The sequence below is a fragment of the Equus asinus genome, chromosome X (genome assembly GCF_041296235.1).
Source record: "Equus asinus isolate D_3611 breed Donkey chromosome X, EquAss-T2T_v2, whole genome shotgun sequence".
NCBI classification, from domain to species: domain Eukaryota; kingdom Metazoa; phylum Chordata; class Mammalia; order Perissodactyla; family Equidae; genus Equus; species Equus asinus.
In genome coordinates this window covers 107704206-107726551 of record NC_091820.1, presented here as the reverse complement: position 1 = coordinate 107726551, position 22346 = coordinate 107704206, and the positions used below count along the sequence as shown (strand labels likewise).

General features: G+C 36.8%; 1 protein-coding gene across 8 annotated transcripts in view; it reads right to left on the bottom strand.

Moving 5' to 3' along the window:
* The window catches only part of PLS3 (plastin 3), a 73185-nt gene that overhangs the window by 8660 nt on the left and 42179 nt on the right, over positions 1 to 22346 (bottom strand). For all 8 annotated transcript variants that reach the window (XM_014834264.3, XM_014834266.3, XM_044763387.2 and 5 more), the window contains 8 exons: positions 15713 to 15876; positions 10073 to 10202; positions 9434 to 9566; positions 7538 to 7619; positions 6602 to 6767; positions 5242 to 5384; positions 2707 to 2802; positions 641 to 836 (listed from right to left, as the gene is read on the bottom strand). In XM_014834264.3, the coding sequence (XP_014689750.1) occupies positions 641 to 836; positions 2707 to 2802; positions 5242 to 5384; positions 6602 to 6767; positions 7538 to 7619; positions 9434 to 9566; positions 10073 to 10202; positions 15713 to 15876 (1110 nt within the window). The remainder of the gene's footprint in view (positions 1 to 640; positions 837 to 2706; positions 2803 to 5241; positions 5385 to 6601; positions 6768 to 7537; positions 7620 to 9433; positions 9567 to 10072; positions 10203 to 15712; positions 15877 to 22346) is intronic.

The following is a 22346-nucleotide window of genomic DNA, read 5'->3' as shown; positions in this document are numbered from 1 at the left end:
AAATGCTAAGCTACACACGAATAGTCCTTTTGCATGCCTATATTACAGCAACAAATTACTTGAAACTTCAGAAGCATAAAATTTAAGGACTTTATAGTAATGCCAGTGGATATTCAACAAACTATTATTTACATTTGTTAATTTTTAAATACCATACTTCATGCATATATAATCTGGAAAAGGTAGTCTCCGCCTTTCCCACACTTAAACAAATAGTTACTATACACTATTTTATTTTTTGAGTAGGTAAGTAGGAAAGGAACTGGGGCTAGTTCCAGTTAGTCTGACTGTGGACAAATGAAACATAAATACAGTATATTTATAGGTCAAATTTTATGCATATCTGCATTTTTCTGGTGTGAAGTTTAAAAAGTGATCTAATTCTAAAATATTAAGATAAAACATTGGTTTACTAAGTGGCCTTAAATTAAGTGACCCCAGACTACTTTACTTGAAAAGTTCTCCTGTAGCATCCCTTTCTATCAGCTGCCACTTTTTCCTCAGCCCTTGGGGGTACTTTTAGCAGATACCTGCTCAGGGAAAGTGGATGAGGAAACTCACTAAATCAAGGAAATCTTCACTGCTTATGTATTTCTACCCTGTAGTCCCACACATTAGAATTTGAGGAATCTTTCGTTACCTTCTAACAGAGTCCAGTCAATATCCTGGTTCTCTGGCTTAGTTAGTGCCGGGTATTTATTAAACAGGTTAGCCACGAAGGCTAAGTTCAGTTTGGGGTTTCCACTGACAACATCAGCAGGGGTAACAAACTGTCTGCAACCTAATTTGTCTGCTTGTTGAAGCATACTTTCAGCTCTCTTCAAATCATCTGTTTCCTGTTGAAGTAAAATAAGACATTTTTTAAAAAGCCATACTAAATATATAGAAATGTTGCTCTACAATGATAGGCTGGATCTACAATTCCACTTTCTCTTACCCAACATAGGATACTTATTATAAAATTGTTTTGAATGCAAAAAAAATTTTTTAAGTTGGTTGTGCTGGATATGCAGTACCTTGAAAATACCCTAGATGGCGCCAGATCATATAACTAAGGACAGAACACATTTAACTCAAGGCATTATATCTCTCACGCCAAAACGCATCAAGAAAAAAGGTAAAACTCTTCACATTCTTAAATTAGGCCCCAAAAAAGTTGTAAGGCTGAAAAATATGAGGGAATTATGAGAAAAAAATTTAAAAATAATACTAAGTATATAGCAGGTTCCAATAATTTAATTACAGGTTTAAATTGCATATTTCAAATTGTAGTTTTTCTCTTCAACTATTTTTTTGTTTTATTTTACTTAACTTTTCCATCCACGAAGTAAAGGTGTCCATTTCTGTAAAGAATACTTACTTTCAACTAATTCCTATGACTCCTAACTTGCTACCTTCTTCCCCATTCTTTTTTTCCTGGAAAGATTCACGCTGATCTCTCGATTGACATAGGGTTTGGTGAAGAATTTGTTATAGATCCAATGATTTCAGACCGATGTAAAAAATAGTTTCTCAGGAGCCTGCCATTCCCACCTCCTAATGCTAAAAGTAAAAACCTGGAGCTGCAGGAGGAGCAACTGCTTGTGGATTTTCCGTTTGCAGCAACCTACTCCTGGAAATGGCCAAAGCAGCGCTCTTGGCAGTTACTACTGACGTCTCCACCCCAGTATGCCCCAGGGCAAAAGTAGAACTTCTGGAAAACAGTGTCATGTGAAAAAGGTTTTATAATTGGGGGGAAAAGAAAAGAGATAAAGGAAATTTGAGAAATGTTATAAACCAATGCTGCTCTGAATGTATAATTTGACAGTCTTAACTCTGTCTTTAATGTGTGATGCTATCTTTAACTAGTTTTTTAATCTCCGGTGAGGTGCCTTGATTGTACAGGACTCCAGAACAATGTGTGTTTATTGTTACCCTTCATTGTTAACCTCATCTGTATCAAGGGTAACTTGAGCAGGTGAGTTTCATATTTAACATACAGACAAAAATATAAGCACACCAGTCAGTTACAAACTCAGTTCTGGTAAGGGCAGTGTAAACAGTTTAGCCAGTGTTATCCACTCAATCCTACTGCATGATAGGCTGGGAATGTGGATTTTTAAAATTAGTAGAATGCATTCCATATCTAATGGGTACAAGGAACCACAGGATCCTAGAAACTTGAGACTAAATAATCTAGGCCAACTCCTTACTTTATGAATGAGCAAAGTGAGATCCAATCTTGGGAGGAACTTGTCCAAAGTGACTGAACAAATGAGTGACGTAACCAGGGAACATGGTCCATGACAGCGATTCCCCAAAGTGGATTTCAGGGGTCAGGAATTTGTAAACATATTCACACTACTCTTAACACAGGAATATTCCAGACACAGATATGAATATGCAATTATTAAATCTATCACTGTGATTACAATCCGAATACTTGGAAAAGGTTAGTCTCTTGTGCTTATTTCCCCACAATTGCTTTGAATATTTTATGCCATCCATATAAACCAATGCCACCATAATTATGGAACTCACCAATGAACTATCAACTAAATCAAAGCTAGTCTTTCTGCCTCTGAATTACACCTACGGCAGTAAGTTTTATAATAATATTTAAAATTGCCAACACCACTACATGCAATTATAAAGATTCTTGTTTTTATAAGAAATTGACAATAATTTTGTAAGGCTGTAGAATTCAAAAGAAACACCTATACTTACATTGAAACCCGACATGTTAATATCTATCCGTGGTTCACCTTCCTTTTGTCCTTTCGGTGCAATTTGATTGAGAAGATGGAAATAGGCTTTGGAATCCTACAAATGAATTGAAAATGTCAGTGAGATCACATTTACAAAGAATGAATGTATCCTATTGTCCCATGTTTGGAAGGATATTTGCATTGGATTTTGTGAGAATAGATGGCACAAATCTCTTGTCTTCTAATATAATAGATCTTTTCCCCAGAAAAGTCCATCTCTCTGGCTTTATGTCTGTCTTGAATATAGATGGACCAAACTTTGTCATGACTTTACAATTTTATTGACGTCATCAACATAATAACGCTAGCAAACACATAACTAGTTCTGTACCTTCACTGAATTACTGAAGTCAAAAAGCTTGGTACATAACACAAGCAAGAAAAAAAAGTAGGAGAGCAGAAATCCAGGAAGCATAGGGAAAGAGAAAATAAACAGGTTACATCATTACAAAGCACAATATATACCATAACCTGTGGAGAAGAGATTAGCTGGATTAAAGATTATTTAATTGTAAATTTAAATGACAAAAATGTTTAAACGAGTAACACTTGAGTTGGTGAAATAACATTTAACCCTTTATGATCTGAACACATTTATCCAAATACGCTTCTCTTTTTGTTTTAAGCTATTGTATTCTTTCATCACTTGAACACTTGGAATCTCAATACCTAGAACAAAGTGGCATTGCTCATATCAGGGGTGGGCTGGCAGGACACTCCACAGAACACAACTTGAAAACCATTGTACCAGTGCAAATGCTTAATATGGGTCTTCAATGCACATGTCAAGTAAAATTCTGCCTCTCTGGAATACGAGAGGACAGGAACTGGAGTCAAGATTCCTTCATCCTGCTATATCCAAAGGCCACCTTCCCAGCTATTATAGTTTTCTATTACTGAGCCTTGACAGTCCGGACAGTCTATAAAGGAATGATTCTCATAGTAAACTCCACAGAATATGTGCATCCTAACCCCCAGGGAAGTTGTTCAATATGCAGATGAGTGGATCCAACTCCAGACCTACCAAATAGGAATCTCCAGGAGCTGCCCAGAAAGTTGCATCTTACACGAGCTACCCAAGTTGAGTTTGATACACTTGCCATAAATGATTCTAAGGGGAAAAATCAGGTGAGTGAAAGCCATTTCAGACCAATTCGTGAAAAGCAAACCCAGATCCTACCCTTAGTGGGCATGGGATTTACCCCTCAGGAACAGTGCATTACAGTTGTGAAAGTGCTTTCACGTAAACAGTTACCCACTAAAGGCGCATAAACAACTCACAATCTAACAGAAAAACAGGTGAAGAGCAGACCCAGCAGTCTGTATTTACTACCGGGAAAAGGGCTTTACAGGTGAAAATTAGAACTTGAACACAGATAAATTGGAAGTTCCTTTTCACATTACCAAGCAATACTTTGCTTCTTAAAAATATTCAAAGCAGGCTTCATTTTTAAATAAGATTTCCTTTTGTACATTTCAAATATGGCTTAGACACAATATCCATTTATGAATAGTTTTCAGGAACTCATCTAATGCATAAGGCCAATACGCCTGGCTAGTCATGTGTAAGTTAAAAGAAGGGATGGGGCCAGTTGGTCTTATAATTTGGGGGCTATCCTTAATTTTCACTGATGAAATCAGGAGCGCAACTATCCCATTACTTCCTCTCACCACTAAACAAATTGATATGATCACAATTGTCATAGCCCTCTTGGGTCAGGGACAGCTGGTGAAGATCCCCGCGTTTGTGCCCTGTGTTCCAACATCCGGATTGGAGAGAGTCGAGTCAGTTAATGAGAGCCCCACCATATCTGCTAGGGTAATTTCGGCCCTCTCTCCCTGAGGGGCCAAAGGCAACATGCGGTAAATAACTGTCACCAATGTCTTCCGCCCTTGCTAGTTTTTCCCTACTGCTCATGGAGAGCAGTGAGGGCCAAAATTCCATTCAACACAAGAAATCTTTGCGGGTCTTTTATGCGCCAGGTGTCGTGTTAGAGGCGGGCTTTAAGAGGAGGGCACTGGACCAGGGGCTGAGGAAGGAGGCATATACATCCGTAAGAGCTATCACTATCCTCAAGAACTCAACATCTGAAGGAGGCAGCACACCACAGGAAAGGAGTCAAACAAGAAAGGGAAAGGGGAATCTTGAGGCCCGTTCTCTCTCTTCTAGGTCTTTACTAACAGGTACACCTAGGACTAAGAAAGGCAGTTAGGAATAGAATAGTCATGGCTCATCCTTTCATACTCCATGTTCAACAGTAGGCAAACATAAAATGTTAAGACCATAATATATTTACCCTTTTCCACTAAATGAAAGCTAGTCCTTGTACTAGGGCTGTTTACTGGTCTCCACCTCTCTACTGAAATCTATCATCAGAGCCAAGAGGCAACAAAACTTGGCGATTACTGGTAGGATTTCCCTCTGTTATGGTGGGATGAAATCTCCCAAGTCATTATATGCCCCCAAAGTGTTAACGGTTCTTTGCACAGTTACCTTGATGTCAGCACTAAAGTTGTTGATTTTTTGCCACCCCGAGTTTTCCAAATGAAAGTTTGCCCATCGAAGCAGAAGCTCTTCTGGAGACAATTTCATAAGCTCCTCCAAAGTCTCACCATCTCGAAGTAAAGCAGCCAAGGCTGTAAGAAAAAAAACCCCACAACCAACATATTGTATGATAATGGTCAATTACAAGTTCATTCAGTCTTTTGACATTCTGTTAAGTATCGACGTGCAAAAAAATTGTATGACTAGAAAACTAGTGCAAAAATCAAGTAGTTCTTGATTTTCAGGTACTCATAGTCTAATAAAAAAGATAAACAGGGGCTGGCCCAGTGGCATAGTGGTTAACTTTGTGTGCTCTGCTTTGGTGGTCCAGGGTTTGTGGGTTTGGATCCTGGGCATGGACCTACACACTGCTCATCAAGCCATGCTGTGACAGTGTCCCACATACAAAATAGAGGAAAACTGGCACAGATATTAGCTCAGGAACAGTCTTCCTCACCAATATATATATATGTGTATGTGTGTGTGTGTGTGTGTGTGTGTGTATAGGCACTTTTGAGTAGATTAAAAGTGTAAGTGCAATAAAGTCTTGAAAGTGCAAAAGTATTATCATGGATAAAAGTGAAAAATAAGACTGTTGACAAGACACTCTGGGACCTTGAAAATACTGAGAACCCCAAATATATATTCTTCCCCCAAAGCAAATGAAGATTACAACGGTGATTTATGAAACAAAATATAAATATTTGGAGTAGTGCTTAATATTTTAAACTTTATCTGGAGAGGATAACGTAGCCCTTCCTAAGACCCCATGTCAATTGTATTGCACATGCGTATGCTCATATATTCTATGAATCCATATGCGATGTGACACAAAAACCTATGCTGTAAGAAGGATGATGCTTCTGCTGGTTCAGGAAATAGGAGGCCATCAAGGGCAGGTTAGAATATTTTTGAAGAGGTCTAAATCCATGAGAGAATATGAAAAGTATTAAAAATAATAGGAGCTGGTGCACAGTGGTAGAGCTGAGGGTGGTGATGGGGTGGGGCTGTGTGGGCAGAGCAGAAAAGAATAAATATCACGTTTGGAGACCTTGGGGAAGTTCCCCAAACTCACTGTGCTTTTCTGTCTTTATTGTAAAATGAATTCTAAAGTGCCAGACAAATGTTAATTACTACTAGAGAAGAAAGTTATAATTAGGCTGTTTTCCTGAATAACACTATATAGCATTACCTTTGGTTAATTCTAGTTACCATCTAATCACCTCAATTAAGTGAAAGCATGACAGTCTCCATGACTAGAAAAAATAACCAATAAACAACTTCCAAAATAGTGACTGTGTTCCATTACCTTCATTCCTGCTTAATTCAATGTCAGCAAACAAACCGATCTTAATGATCTGCCAGAGCAGTCCCAAAACCAGGTGAGGTTTCCCAGCCCGCAAATCCTCTGCACCAATGTTCACAACGTGACATCCAATGGCAGAAGCAGAGTTCAGTGCCAAGTTCAAGTTTTCCTGCAAGACAGCCAATTTAAACACTTGCTTCTTGACCTTTCCATTTTGTAGGAGTCTACTTCTCCCCTCACTGAAAACAACACTCAATGAGGAAATTAATACCTCGTATTAATTTTGTATGATCCAGAGAAAACAAACACCAGATTTTGGTGTTAAAAGCATAGCTCAAACAAATCTCAGCCTTATTGCTTTTGTCTTTTCCAGAATTCCATGGGAAGTTAACTTGGTATTTTCATTTGATCCCTTTTGAAATACACTGACACTAAAGGAAAAGGCCGAGTGACTGGAATAAGTATATCCATGTGAGTTGTGTTGTATTTCTGAAAATGCCTCGATGAGTCTGTTGCATACTCCTGAAAGAGTTCCAGAAGTTCTCAATCTCCACATCCCAAGAGGTGCTCTTGCCTGAGGGAATTTTGCTAATAGTGTAATACTCACTTGATGGAAAAGAAAAACGCTCCTTTCCTTAAGTATGATAACTAATTAAGAGCTTAAAGATTTTTGCTTATTTCTGCATGTTTGTACACAATATGTAAGGAAAAGAATCCAGAGGGTTAGACCTGGATTTGAACTTCAGTTCTAACATTAACCTCGAGCAAGCTCGAAAACTTGAGTCCCAGCTCTCTTCTTTGTAAAATCTGAATAATAATCCTAAACTCAGAGTTGTTATAAGAAATAAATGAGAAGATACGAAGTGCAGAGCCTATGGTCTATATAATAGGTCCTCAACCAGTAGTTTCATGGAAGAGGGAAGGGAGAACAACGCATACTTGAATGATGAAGGGTGTAAGTTTCTTCTTGTTGATTGCTCTTTCATCAATTGTATCAGGAACTGAAAGGTTGATCATTTTACTGAAACACAAATTAAAGAATGAATTGGTTTACTTTTAAAAAGTCTGTAAATATTCACAAATATTTTAAGTCTTATTATAAACATGTCTCTCATGTAATCTGAAAAAATAAACGCAATATGACTTTTATCATGTTGATCACAAAAAACTATACATATGAAAAATGCAAATTTTAAAAAAAGGCCAAAATATTTACAGTAGTAGGGTATTCCTGAGTTGGGGATTGGGGAATATTTGCTCATTTTAATTTTTTGGTATTTTCCACATTATTTTATAAGAATGAGTAACTGGGATATTGAAAAAAACTTTATTGAATAAGTGTTAAAAAGATAAAATCCCACAATAAAATTGTGTCTTTTCTAGATTATATAATTCAGAACTTAAAATTACCATCTATCCACAAAGAGGTAAAATTAGTTGAGCAGGAGATTCTTCATTCACCAAATATCTGAGTGCCTAAATGATGAGCTAGGGGCTGTATTTGGTGCTGGTAATACAGTGGTGAGAGAAAGAAAGGTTACACTAACTAGACTAGAATCTGTGACTTATTAAGGAAGAATCTTATTTGGTGAAATTTGGAGTTAGACTCTAACATTTTAGATGTTTATAATGCTCCTTCAAACTTATTCTGCATAGGGAAAACCATGCTTCTTTCTTTGCAAAATATAAATATTAAATAAATAGTACTATATGATAATCTCTTTCTATCAAAACACATGGGGAATTATTTCTTTAGTGCTTATAAATGGACAAAATAGGAGATACCTTGCATTTTTAACATCAGCTTTTCAAACAACCAAAATGACCTTATTGTAAAAAACCAGATTTTATATATTGTACACTGTCATCTGAAATCTATTTCACTGTTCTAAGCACTCTAAATGTAGCCACTTGTGCTCGCAATAGCCCTGGGAGGTAAGTACAATAATATGGGGATCATAATAGATGGAAACTGACAGGTAAAGGGGCTGAATAGCTTGATTACAGTTACACAGCTACTGAGTGGCAGACCCTGAATATGAACCCAGGCAGACTGACTATGGAGCATGCTCTTAACCACTGAGCTACATTGCCTTAATAAAAAGGTGCAAAAACGGACAAAGTGTTGATAATCTTCTATCACTTCTGCCAAGATGCTGTTGGCTCTAGGGAAGCAGCAGTGACAAATGCATTTTTCAGAAATAAGCAATTGGAGAGTGAGAACTGAAGAGTAGTTTCTTTTTTTCTTTTGGAAGCTATGGTACTTTAGAATAAAGAGATACTGACACACTTAAGTTCAACAAAGTTATAATGCTCTGCCTGCTTAGTGATGAGATGAAATTGAAAGCAGAGAGCTTCCCTACAAAGAGGTCCTCAGTCTAAATGACTGACTTTTAGATTCTTTTTTTGTGTGTGTGAGGAAGATTGGCCCTGAGCTAACATCTGTTACCAATCTTCCTCTTTTTGCTTGAGGAAGGTTGTTGCTGAGCTAACATCTGTGCCAATCTTCCTCTATTTTATATGTGGGATGCCACCACAGTGTGGCTTAACCAGCAGTGCTAGGTGCGCACCCGGGATCTGAACCTGTGAACCCTGGGCCTCTGAAGCAGAATGCCCGAACTTAACCACTATGCCATGGGGCCGGCCCCTAGATTCATATTTTGATAGTGGCTTCACAGACAGACCTAGAGATGAAATGAAATGAGCAGAACCTAGACAATTTTCATTTCTAACTATTTCCCGAAGTGAAGCTGTCAAGCACCCAGAAACAAATATGTCAATTACGTGGAAGACTATTTTCAGCAATCTGGACATAACAATAAGCCAATATCTTACCAAAGCACAATTCCATCACCAACAGCTTTGAACAGGTCATCAGTATTTGGGTTCATTGGTATAACATGTCTGCAATCAGGATCATTTTCCAAGGCTTTGTTTATCCAGTTAACAAAAGCATATTTTTCTTCCTCTAAAATTACGTTGAATAACAAGAAATCAGTTCATCCTCTAGGTTAAATATTTGACTCCAAAGCCTAAAATAGTTGTACAGTTGTGCTGACTATTAATATGTCACAAACATATGGTTATTCTCTTTGGAAACCCAGACACTTGAATGCAACACAGTGGCTATTAGGAATTACAAAGTTAACAAAAAGAATAGAGCAGGGTTAACTGAGCCTTAGAGGAGTTACAAAATTCTTTAAGAATTATATTTATGTTACCATAGAACTCTACTGTAATAAAGCCTATCATTGCACATACTGTATCATGTTTTTTGCAAGCTAACAAAGCCATACAATAAAGACTTATAATGCCTTTATGGCAAGTATTAGTCCCAAGTCCAAATACAGGTCACAAAAGACATCTACTGTATTCTTGATAAGGAGGCAATGTTTTTCTAGAGCCCCATGTTGGCACTGGAGCATGCACTCTACTTAGGTCATTGTGTCAACCTAATGCACGTAAAACGATTACCTGAGTAAGAATGCTGGGTTCCTTCACTGGACAGCTCTGACGTTCCTCCCAGAGCACAAATCCCTTCTTTCCTGTTGATCGCTTTGCGAAAGGTTTTGGCAATATCACTGCTTTTTACCTCTTGGAAAATCTATTAATTAAAATATGTTGTTGATTCACCATTAATTTTAAATCAAGCACAATAAGCATATTTATCTTCTTTATACTCTGATCACCTACATTTTCCTCCATAGGTGATGAGTGTTAAGACATATGGAAAGCTGGGCTTGAGTTTTCAAAATGCTAAACAAATACTACAATACTGCTCTTGAAAAGGAAGCATCAGAAATTCAATTGCACACACTTGTCAAAAACATTAAGTGCCACATGCATTGAACTCGCTTTAAGCCAAAAGCTAGCGTGGGTCAAAGGCATAGGTACAACTGTAAGGCTTGGTGCTTTTCCTGGAGAGAAAAAGCTGAAGCATCCCTTTCTTTAATCACAATTCTTAGTGCGAAGAAAGATGAAAACCTATGACTCAATCAAAATAACTAGTTTTTGGTACAGTGGGGTAGCTCTGTAAGAGTGTGCTCAGTCAAAATGTATAGAATAATGTGCAAAAATGTGTTAAGTTGGCAGCAACAGATGACTATTGTCATCTGGACAGAAACGAGGCTGTCCAGTGATTGTCTTGTTTGAGCATTTACGAAGTCCGGCTTCTCTTCACAATAAGGAACATGGCTAACGAAATTAACTTGTACTTTCTAATTGTACAAGAGCAGGGTGTAACAAAGCAAAGTTCACACGCTACACTCTAACCACTTGGTTGAATGAATGGACATTCTAAAGGACTGTCTGTATATTCCTTAAATACTGGAACTTACCTAACTCCAAATTTGTTCCTGATCTACCAATGTGCAGGGCTAAATTAGCCACTGCCAGTCAAACAAGAGCAAGATGTACCATCTTCATAAATATTTCTTTAAAAGATGTTTAGAACTCATAAGTGGACTTAGCGAAAGAAATTTATGACCCTAACGCAAAAGTTGCTGAACAAATAGAAAATAGGTCAAAGGCCTTTGGCATTATTGACAAGTACATACACACACACATTTCAGGAGGTACAGCCTATGTGTAAGTTCAGAGAACAGGGTCACAATATCTAGCGGTTCAGGGTGAATCCGTGAGAGCAGGCACGAGTAGAAGCTGAAATTCAGCCCATGCTCCACTACCCAAGCCTTGTGTCTTGTACAAGACTGTGTCAGGCAGAAAGCAGGAGTGCCTTTTTATACTTAGTCTTTCCAGGATGGCATTTTTTAAATAATTAATCCACCCAGAGACAGTGACTTTTTCTAACTGCTAAAAGGGTTGCTGTAGGTGTTGTCAGCGGTCCCATCACAAAGTCATCTTTTCTTGTTATGTTTCTTAAATATTGACTTTCCTTGGACTCATAAACCTAATTTTATTTAGGAAAATAGTAAACAGTAAGTTTTACAAAAATCAAGCTTACTCAGTTTCCATAGCTGTGGTTTCATGCTATACCTGTGAGTTCAGAGGTAGAATTTTAGAATGGATGTGTGTGTGTCTAGGTCTGTGTATGGATGTAGACACACGTACATACTGACTACTGTAAATACTGCATACAACCAAGGAAATCACTCTTCCTCCTTTTAGGCCATTATACTGACTCTTGTTAAGTAGCAATAGTATGGAGCTGACTCATGCACTCTGGTTAACCTTCAAATTATTAAAGTTACTTTTACTTACACTCTGATTTTTTTAGTCCAAGTTTAATTTCACTTAATTTACCTTAACTTTCAAGCCAAGATTACACAACAAAATATTTATCCGGGAACGTGGTGATCTTAACTGTGATGCATTTTGCTCCCAGAGCTCCCCCTGTGATAACTGCATATCTGCTCAGCGAAAAAATAGTATTCACTATTCTACCTCATTCTTCATTTGGTAAAACATTGTCTAGTAAATTACAATCTAAATGTGTGAATTTCCTCAAGACTGACATACCATCAATCACTGGAATGACAAAAAATGTCCAAAATGTTACTGGAGTTTCTGCCTCCAAATGACACATGGAAACATTTTTCTTATTACGACTACTTTTGCCTCTAAAAATTAAGTTGTTTCCATGATCCCAGTTTCAACTGAAAAATAAATCCAACTTGTATACATCATGGGAAAGAGGAATAATACAAATTATAATAATAAAAAAAAGAACATCTGCTATATGATATCCTAACGCAATTACTTACACGGCTCTCGTTAAACTCCTGATACTTGGGAATGACATACAAAGTTGCAATTAAATTAATTTTCAACTGCCTCACAGAAGTTACATGACTTTCATTTTCTAAATACTTTTAAATAAATTATTCCAGTCAAGCTCAAATTTTCCGTTTCATAGTATTTTCTTCTGCTCCTTAAATTAAAAAAAGTTAAAAGAGCTAATTGAAGATCTATGTATCTATTAAACTGATTCACTAGACAAGAATTTGCATTTTATTTCCTACTTTAGTAAAGAAATTGCTTGAGTGGATGATAAAGCTATTTGAGTATAAGCCTTGGTTTAACAAGAATCTCTGAAATCAGAGATACACAAGGCCAACTACTGTGCTGGAGTCTTCTCAATGAATCTTTTCAAAGCGGCCTGTTGCGGTACTAACGAGCTCACTGGTTCATGCTGTTTTCCCTCCATGAGGAAGGACTCGCTTTATCACGCGTCAACTCCTGGTATACACTGTCCTATACATCTTTTCCAGTCTCTTTTATGGAGTACATATGTTTCTTATTCCTTTTAAAAGTTTCATCACCTTTCTAGCTCAGCACAGGAGTAGTGGCCAAACCAAAGCAACCCAGAGGCATATGACTTTAGAGAAGAAGGAAAGATTTCAGAAAAAATTGCAAAAAAATATTGACTGGCTTCCAGTGTTTGAGGTTTGCTTCCAAAGTAGCAGGTTTGAATTTTTCCTTTTTTTGGAATCCGTTGTAGGCCTAACCTTAGTAATAATAGGAAAAGAACACTACTTTTTAAAAAAATAGAAATAGCTACTCCAACAACTAACACCTATACACTACATAGCGTTTGCTACATAGCTGGCACTGGTCTAAGCATTTTACTTGTATGAAGTTATTTAATCCTATGAGGTCGACACTATTAGTAAAAGTCTTAAAACAGGTCAACAACTTATTACCATTATGCAAGGGCAAGTTTCTCACTGTGAAAATAAGAGTTTATTGCAGACATCTCTGCTGAAAGAAACTGACATACAGTCTTTTCACAGATGCAGAAAAAAACCCCTATTATCTTGTAAGTATAAAAATCTAGTAATTTAGTTTTGAAATACTTAGAAGAAACAAAATCAAGGTATTAAATTTAATTTTAATGTTTGAAGTTTACATATAATTTAGGGACTCTTTTCTACCCTATATATATATATTCTTCTCCAAAATTAACGTAAACTGGTTTTGTTTGTAGGCTGGTTTGCAATTAACAGTTCTTAAGCAGCAATTTAAATAAAAAACCAAAACCTAACATGCAAGAACATGTTTATTTCCATTTCCTTATGTTAATATCTGACAGGAATAATGTGCTTCCTCCTTCTCAGGTAACTAAGATCTACCCATATTTTGTACAACAATTTGTAAGATGTTTCACTGATGACAAAGCAGAGGGGAATGGACAGACATTTGTTTAAACGCCCTTCTTTCTCTCGGTACAGTCATGGTGGTATCATTCTGAAACTTCAGGCAGGTTATTTTACTGTCCTTCATATTTCCAGTTTCTTGAATAGAAAGGAGGTAACTAGAAGAAGCAACTAGTCTCCTGTGTAATGTTGGGCAAGTCATTTCTTCCTTTTTCAGGAACCCAGGCTTTTTTTTTTTTAATTTGAAAAATGAAGGAGTAGGAACCTATTGATTCCTTCTAATTCTAAAATGTACATTTTAACCTAAAATGTTCTTGTTAATATTTTATTTTTTAAAAAATCCCTGATGATGCTAAATCATGCATGTTCTCTACTTTTTAAGAATATACTAAGATAATCACAACTCTTCACTCAAAAGCCACAAACGGCTGTGCAGAAACTGCAACGTTTCAAAATACGCAAAATTAAATATTTCCCTAAGATCATTTTTCTTAATGACACTTTCAGAATTTTATCCTTAACAATACTGGCACACTGCAAATCTTAATGATTTAAGTCTATTCTTTTCACTAGATTAAAAAATTCTGAGCAGTAAATTATATCAAAATGAACCCATCATAGTTAACTGCTGCTCTAAGCTGCTTTAAATTCGCAAACATGCAGTTACAAGGGGAGCAAGTTATACATCAGAGGACATGCAAGTGCTCATATTGCAAGTCAATTGCAACTTACTATTGAACACAGAATTCAAAACAAAAGGCTTTGGAAATAACTGGAGACAAAAACGGTGGGGAGGAAATCAGTATTTCGAAAGATGATGACAAGAACTGTATCATGATAATTATGACACACGTTTGCATTTTTACAACAGTAACTCCCCCCACAAAATGCTATCAGCTAAGTAGACATCATTACTTAGTCAAGTTGCTTCTTGAACTCTTACGGTGTTCTAAAGGAGTTAATTCTAATTGGAGAGAACATATCAGAATTTCACTTGCTATAGTGAGCCATGTTTACCTATGGGAGTATATGTTATCATTTCAGGTGTCTTGGGCAAAAATAAACCATGGAGAAGGAGGACAGGAGTGCTAGGGACTTTGTGACAAATATTAGGCACTAATTATCTGTTTGTAATATACTTTCAGGAATGCCTAATTAGATCTAGTCAAACTCAGCCTTAAATTAATAATAAATAAAAACAATAAAATCTTAAGGGTGTTCTTAACTGAGGGAAGAGGCCACATCTATTCTTTAACACGTACCTCAAATATTTTGCCAATGAATACTGACTGAAAATGGCGTATGTCTAGAAAATCTAGACCTTGCACACCAGTAGCTAAAAGCAGTCAGCTTCAGTAATGAGCGTCACACACACACACACACGCTCCAAGCACTGAGTACAGAACAATAAACGAGGTGCTCGGGGTTCGAAGATTAAATCAGCCCCTAACCTTCAAGAGTATTTGATACTAGAGAAGAAAACAATTTTAAATGCCTCTTCCAATGGACTAAAAAGATATGCTTCTAACTTTTAATTATCAAAATTATCATCCTAGAGAAAATGGTACAGTTAAATACTACTACCATAAGAGTAGCATACATCTTTTTAATCAGAAAGTTCAACTCAGGAAGCTTCCAAGACTGTGAGTCAGGGTGTGTCATTAAAATTTGGGAGCACACCGTTCACCGAGGGAGACAGAAGGAGCCCTTCAGGATGTCATGTAGCACCTTGAAAACTCTCCTTTTAATGATGCCCCCAAAGGGGACTGCTCAGCTTACACAGTGAGCAATGTGTGCTATTTTTGATTCTTTTTCTCAATTCTTTTCTTAAGATAATCTAAAAAAATTTAGTGGGTAAGATGAGAGAAATAGTATTAGTTATAACAGTACGAATATGATATATTTAGGAACTTAATATGATAGGGCTTATGACTATAAGATCCCACTAGACAAACGAATAATCGTTCCTTGTAATAAGGGTGGATTTTCACATACTTACATAAACAAATTCGTCAAAGCTTATCTTCCCATCTTTATTCCTGTCACCATCCAGCATGAGTTTTTGAATAATTTCTCTCACTTTATATCCCGGTAATGGCATATTAGCTTCCTTGAAAAGCTCATGAAGTTCGTAGTCACAAATGAATCCATTGCTGTTGAGATCTTTGTAAAAAGGTAGAGCAAGCAAAAAAGAAAAAGAAGTTTTAGGAGAAATAAGTTAACCTTTTAGAGTATTTTTCTTCACTTGAGGCTCAGTTCATTAGCTCGCCTAAATAACAACGTTTTCCTTTCTTATTGTTTGGTACCTAAGGTCGTTTGAAATGCAAATGCAAATTTTAACTGAAAGAGCATGGTCTTACAACACGTTTCCTGTATTTTAAACAGTGTATGAGTAGCTTTACTTAAAAATAGCATCCCTATTATTAAAAAAACATAGTTGTTTAATAAAATTATTATTAAATCATGAAGCTGACAGGACTTTAAAAAAAATTAATAGATTATACACCAATAAAACACTGCCATGGTATAAAACAATTTTTATTGTGGCTATTTAAGGGTTTTATACCCCTTACTCTTCCATTAGTCCTACAGAATAGTTTATGAATTAATGCTGTTTATATTACAAAGCAAACCTGAAATTAAGCTACCATCTTCAGCCCCAACTTTTTCTTCTAGTTAATGGAAATAAACATTAATCCAAGAAAACCATAGAGTTCATAAAAATAAACGCAGTCTTGAGTAATGCAAATGTTTAACATGACATTTTTGATTGCTACAACTGGGGGTGTGGGGTGGGGAGAGGATGCTCCTGGAATCCAGTGTGTAGACACCAAGGATGCTGCTAAATATCCTACAATGCATATGACCCCCTCTCGCCCTGACTGCAACACCGAATTATGCAGCTCAAATTGTCAATAGTGCTGAAGCTGAGTAACCCCAGGTTATAGTGACACGTTGGGGAGGGGATGCTAGTGGGGGTGCTATTTCGACAGAATGGTCAAGGGTGGCTACTTTGATGAGGACATATTTGAATGAAGACTTATAGGAGGTAAGGGAGCAAATCATGTGGGTATCTAGGGGAAGAGATTCAGGTAGAGGAAAGAGCAAATGCAAAGTCTGCGATGTGGAAGAGTGTCTGGTGTGTTTTGGGAACAGCAAAGATACAGTATGACTTGAGCAGAGTGAGCACAGGAGAAAATGAGAGATGAGGTCAGGGAGCTGATCATAAAAGCTCTTATAGGCCAAGGAACATACTCTGGCTTTTATTTTGAGTGCAATCTAAGCGTGATTCATATTAGCCAATTTTTGCCAATTATTAAAACATTAAATGAAGTCTTCTACATGAAACCATTTCCCCAATACTCTGAAAGCTGATGAAATTCTATGTCTAGTTTTAACGAAGTATACTTCTAGAGTCAAACAAATTTTCTCAAACATAGATTATTATATTTGAATCCATCAATTAAAATATCTATACTCTTAAAACATCATCCTCAAACTACCCAACACTTCTAAAAATCACTAATATTTCCTTCAGGGTAAAGCATTTAATTCCCCTAGGGTACATCTTCACTTTCTTTGCTTCGAATTTATAAAAGGTCATACGTCAAACTCTTTATTAGAAAATAATCCAGCAACAACATCTGCAGTTGCTAAAAAGAACAAAGTAATCCACATGATGCTGTGGCAGGATTTTAGCAACTTTTGATAAATAAAATTCTTGGATTTAAATATACCTTCTCCCATGCCTATACCAATCTGTTTCTCTCATTTTCTTTAAATTCAGGTTAAAATAAAGCTCTGTACTAAGGAGTAAGCGTGGCATAGTGAAAGATACACAGCATAGGTGAAGGGACACAACAAATGGGAGTAACGTAACAGGATCTCTTTTCATCTTAGCTACTAATTTGCACAATTCACCTCCCCAGGTCTTAGTTTTTTCATCTGTAAAAGGAGTGCTTTGGATCTAATGATCTCCAAGGTCCCTTTTTGGCTCTAACACACTTTGATTGGAAATTCAAGTACACAGGATCTCACAAACCACACACAGACACACTTTTTTTTCTTAAAAAAAAACTGGAGATATCATAAGACATATTAAAAACAAATATAGAGTAATAACATTCTGATGACTACTACACCTGATTATCTAAATACAATAGTCCTTCAGTTTTATACCTTTATTGAAAGAGGTAGCTTATTCCTTGCAACTATCAAAACGTTGTCCACTTCAGCAATTTCTGATAGAAAGAGATTTTTAAATGTATTCTATTTTTCCCTGACTTCTGAAATGACGTTATCTGAGCATAATTTAATCTGCTTATTTACTCCAGTTTAGACCTAGCATACCTAGTAAAAGATATTTAATCGTTCTTTTTGTATTCTCAGTGATATACTAGAAGTGGAAGGTAGAGATGTTTAAAAATAAATATTGGAGAACTATAATGAATTCAGAGCTGCATGAAACTGACCAAGGCCCTGAGAGTCTAGTCTATCTGGCAGTTTATTCACGTTAGGCGGAACAGAGGTGCTGGCAATGGGCAGAACTACTACTTGCGTGAACCCTCTCTGAAATAAGCTCTCTTGAGCATTAATTAGAAGTTCACTGATGTGATTAAAAGATGCTAGGAAGTAGCCACCCTAAAATATAACCAACATAAAATAACCACATGTGGAAACTCCATTTTGAAGTAAGAGTAGTAATAACAGATGCTTTTAGTAACTGATAGGAACATTTTAAAGGGGGTTGGAGGAATAAGAACTTGTCATTACACGACAATCTTATTAGTTTGCAAATTTCTGGATAAAGATTCTTCTAAATTTTGTTATCTCCCAGCCCAATATGTAGCACAGTACCTTGCATATAACAAAGCAATGGGAAAAATTATTTTTGTAGAACCAGTGATTCTCAAGTATTAACCAGGAAAAGAATGCTTCATCTATTGAGAATTTTAAAAACAAAATTAAACAAACAACAGTGACAAAAAATACAGAAATAGCACTAAAAGACTGAATAGCAATTCATCAGGAAACCATAACGACAGAAATATCCCTTAAATAACATTCAATCTCATTCCCTTTGTTCTAATCCTGTCCCCACCCAGTAGCCTTCAGATCTGTAATTTGGTTTTCTAAGTGGACACACCCACCAAGGAGGACCCAAGTAGACAACCAGCGATGGCTGTCAGGTCAGGACCTCTCTCTCATTCTAAATCTGGAAACCTGCTTTGGCTTTATTAAGAAATACTGTGTGCATTTGTTTAGCATGAGTCAACCTCTGGAGCAAAGTGAGTACCTACTCTGTGGCAGGTACTGAGCCAGATACTAAAGATACAGAAATTTATCAGACAGAATCCCTGGTTCTTACTTGAAACTGTAGCTTCAAAATCCTTGCTAAAACGTTGAGTCAATTGGAATATGTATCCTATATCTTTCTTGAGATGGGAAAAGAATCATTGCCCACGTCATCCAGTTTTACATATTTTAAGAGTTTTACCTATTCTGTAATTTTTCCACATTTTATCAGCAGATCTAGCTTGTACAACCTCATGCGATCAAAGGCATTCTAGTGTTAGTACTAGTAAATTATAGCAAGCCTTTCTTAGAGCTCCTAAATCATATCTCTTGAAGAAAACAATTTCAATTTCAATAGGAAGGCAGAGGGAGCCTAAAAAGGCGGTTTGCAATTAATTTTACAAAATCTCCCAGCTGGTAAAGTACTTGAAAGACAAAATAGGGTGCAATTATTTTTAAAGAGTTTTATGCTAATTTTATTTCCAGTCCCCAGCCAACACACACACACACACACACACACACACACACACACACACACCCTTAAACAATATCAGAGATCTAATGTGCTGTGCTTTGGAAGGCCAAAAAACAACATTGCACAATGGCATTTTAGAAAGATTCTATCTCATGAGCAACGTTATCAGCTGGGAGCTCAACATGTTTGACGGTGAACTTTTCCTATTCTGAGTTTTGACGTAAACATGAGAATTTCATAATAAACTGACCTAAAAAAACACAGACCTAGATTGAAAACAGTTTTAACAACTGGAAACTAAAATCACAACTTCCTGGCATGATGATGGTTTTTTATTTTCTCATTAAAGCTGCCAATATTCTGGAACCCCTTTCTGGCTCATGTGCCACTTTTTCATTGACTACACATTGGCACGGGGTGGAACAGATTCTGCATTGCACAGACTCTTCTGTTCCAGCACCACATTTTCAACCACCTGATAAAGTAGATATTATCATACAGCCTGTATTATCTAGAGCACTCTCAATGTTTCCACAAGCACGTCTCAACATTTTGCTTCAGAAAACATGGTCAGTATGGGCAGAGAGGAGCAGGCGGTAGGAGAGAAGAAACTCCACCTACGCACTGAAGAAAGTTCCCGTAGAAAGTAAAGAGCTAAATTTCAATCAAGCGACTGTGTCCTTATTTTTAAAGAAAAATCACTATACTTGAAAAAATCACTAAGAGGCTCCCAATGCCGCCCCGGAGAGGCCTGTCTTTCATATTGGCTACTGAATTCATCAGAAAGAGACCAACTGTTTGTAACAACAGATTCAGTCTGTCTCTGTGTCTCTCTCTCCCTGATGACACATGTAGGTTCACAGTTGCATTCTGTTTTAAAAGAAACCTCCTTATGCTGTTCTACTAAGTATTATTTTAAATGCTAGTTAACTCTCCCAACACCCTCCCCCCAAGTGATCTTAAAGTAAATAAACTTATTATACAGCCATGTCCCTGCAGAAGTTTGAATCACACCAAGAATGCATATCCTTAAAAGGAAATGTTTTCCCTCCCCTTGCATCCTGTTATTTAAGCTATTTTAAGTACTTGTCTGGAGAAAGCTGAGCCAGAATTCAAGTGGTTTTGATTTTAGCTGCTGTTTTACACTGCCCATGTCCAGGTGGTATGCGGTGCAATCGATCACTTCAAACGCATCTTTTGGGGTGCTACTTTGTGTTATAAATCTGACAGTAAAAACGACTGGGATTTCCTTTGACCTCCAGGTTGTGTGTGTGCGTGTGTTGCTTTAACCATCCTTGAATCTGTTTAAATCTAGCGTCTTTCTTTATAAAGAGGTCGCATGTGTGTGCCCTCATCTGCAACACATATGCAACCTCTTTACTAACCCACTACAGACAGGGCTCATTTGGACCAAAGAAGAAAACCAACCAAGTGCGGATGCACGTCCTTTCAGAAAAGCGGGGTTTAAAAGTTCCACTCAGTTTAACCAATGTATTCCACAAATTTTTTGCACTAAAAATAATGACAAAAGGAATCTATACATCTAACAGTAATGGATTTACACACACACACGCATAATCTTGAATGCCTATGAAAGCACACGAAATATTGATTTAAAAGACTCAGCCAAAAGACTTGTGCAGAAGAATTTAGATTATATTCCACCCTAAGATCTAAGCAGTAAAGTCAAGCTTTCATTAGGCATTAAAACCTTAGAAAAGGCAGCTGCTAAACATCTCCAGATGCTTAGCTAAACACGGGTTTTGCCTTTCACAGCTTTTACCTTTTGAGGTAGCTCGTTCCAGCAAATATAAGAGGCAGTTTAATGAGACCCAGCTAAGGGTAGAATAGAGGTCGTTACCTAAGAGCTCATCCAAATACCGGATCCCCAAAGGTGGAGGTCAAGTACAGCGAAGGCTGGACAGGTTAAGAGGGCTGAGACCAGGCAATCAAAAATGTCGTCTATCAATCCTTTTCCAACTCATAATTTCCAGCAATTTGGCCATCATTTTCCGCTTGTTGCCACTCTCTAGCTTTAAAAATACATACACACCGACACACACGCTCACGAGTGCACACGCACACACTTATACTCCTATCCTCCACGCCATTAAAACATGTTTTTCCCGAGACCTTCATTTGTAATATTCCATCGATAATTAACCAGATGGCACGGTGAAAGAGCACTGGTTAGTTTGTTTATTTTTTCGGTTGCGCTATAGATTTTATTTTTTAAGTCTTAATTAAACCAATATGCCCTGGTACAGTTTCATTGAACACTACAAGTAAATTAAACCACCATCCTTTTTGTGGCATCATCCTGACGTGGTTTTTATATACTAGAGAATATGAAGTAATTTGAAACAACTCAATTTCCTCAGATGAGAAAATCTGGTACAACTATAACACCATAACTAAAAATTTTTGGCTTAGTTTGATGGGCGGCCTCAAAGGAATATACCCACACTATTCCTAGTCATTTATGAAACCCCATTATTCTTTCATTTCAAAAGTGCTGAATTCACATTAAAAATAAAAAGCTTAGTAGCAATTGCTTAGGAGAGAAAAAAGTCAGATATAAGCATTTAGAAGACTAAAGTCAAACTGAAAAGATTTATATTACACGAATTTATCTTTATGCCAGGTAATCATCCAAATGACCCCCAGCTTCCATAACAAGATGAAAGTCTCGAAACGTAGAAGACATTTTCTAGTTGGTAAAATATTTACTTCCTAAGTGTTCTGAAAAGTTTTATTCATTTGTCTTTAGAAAGAACTTATGCAGCATTGCAGCATTTAAATTAAAACAGAAACATTATGAAGTAGGAAAAAATGAGAGCAAAGGCTTCTGCTATCCCAGTGG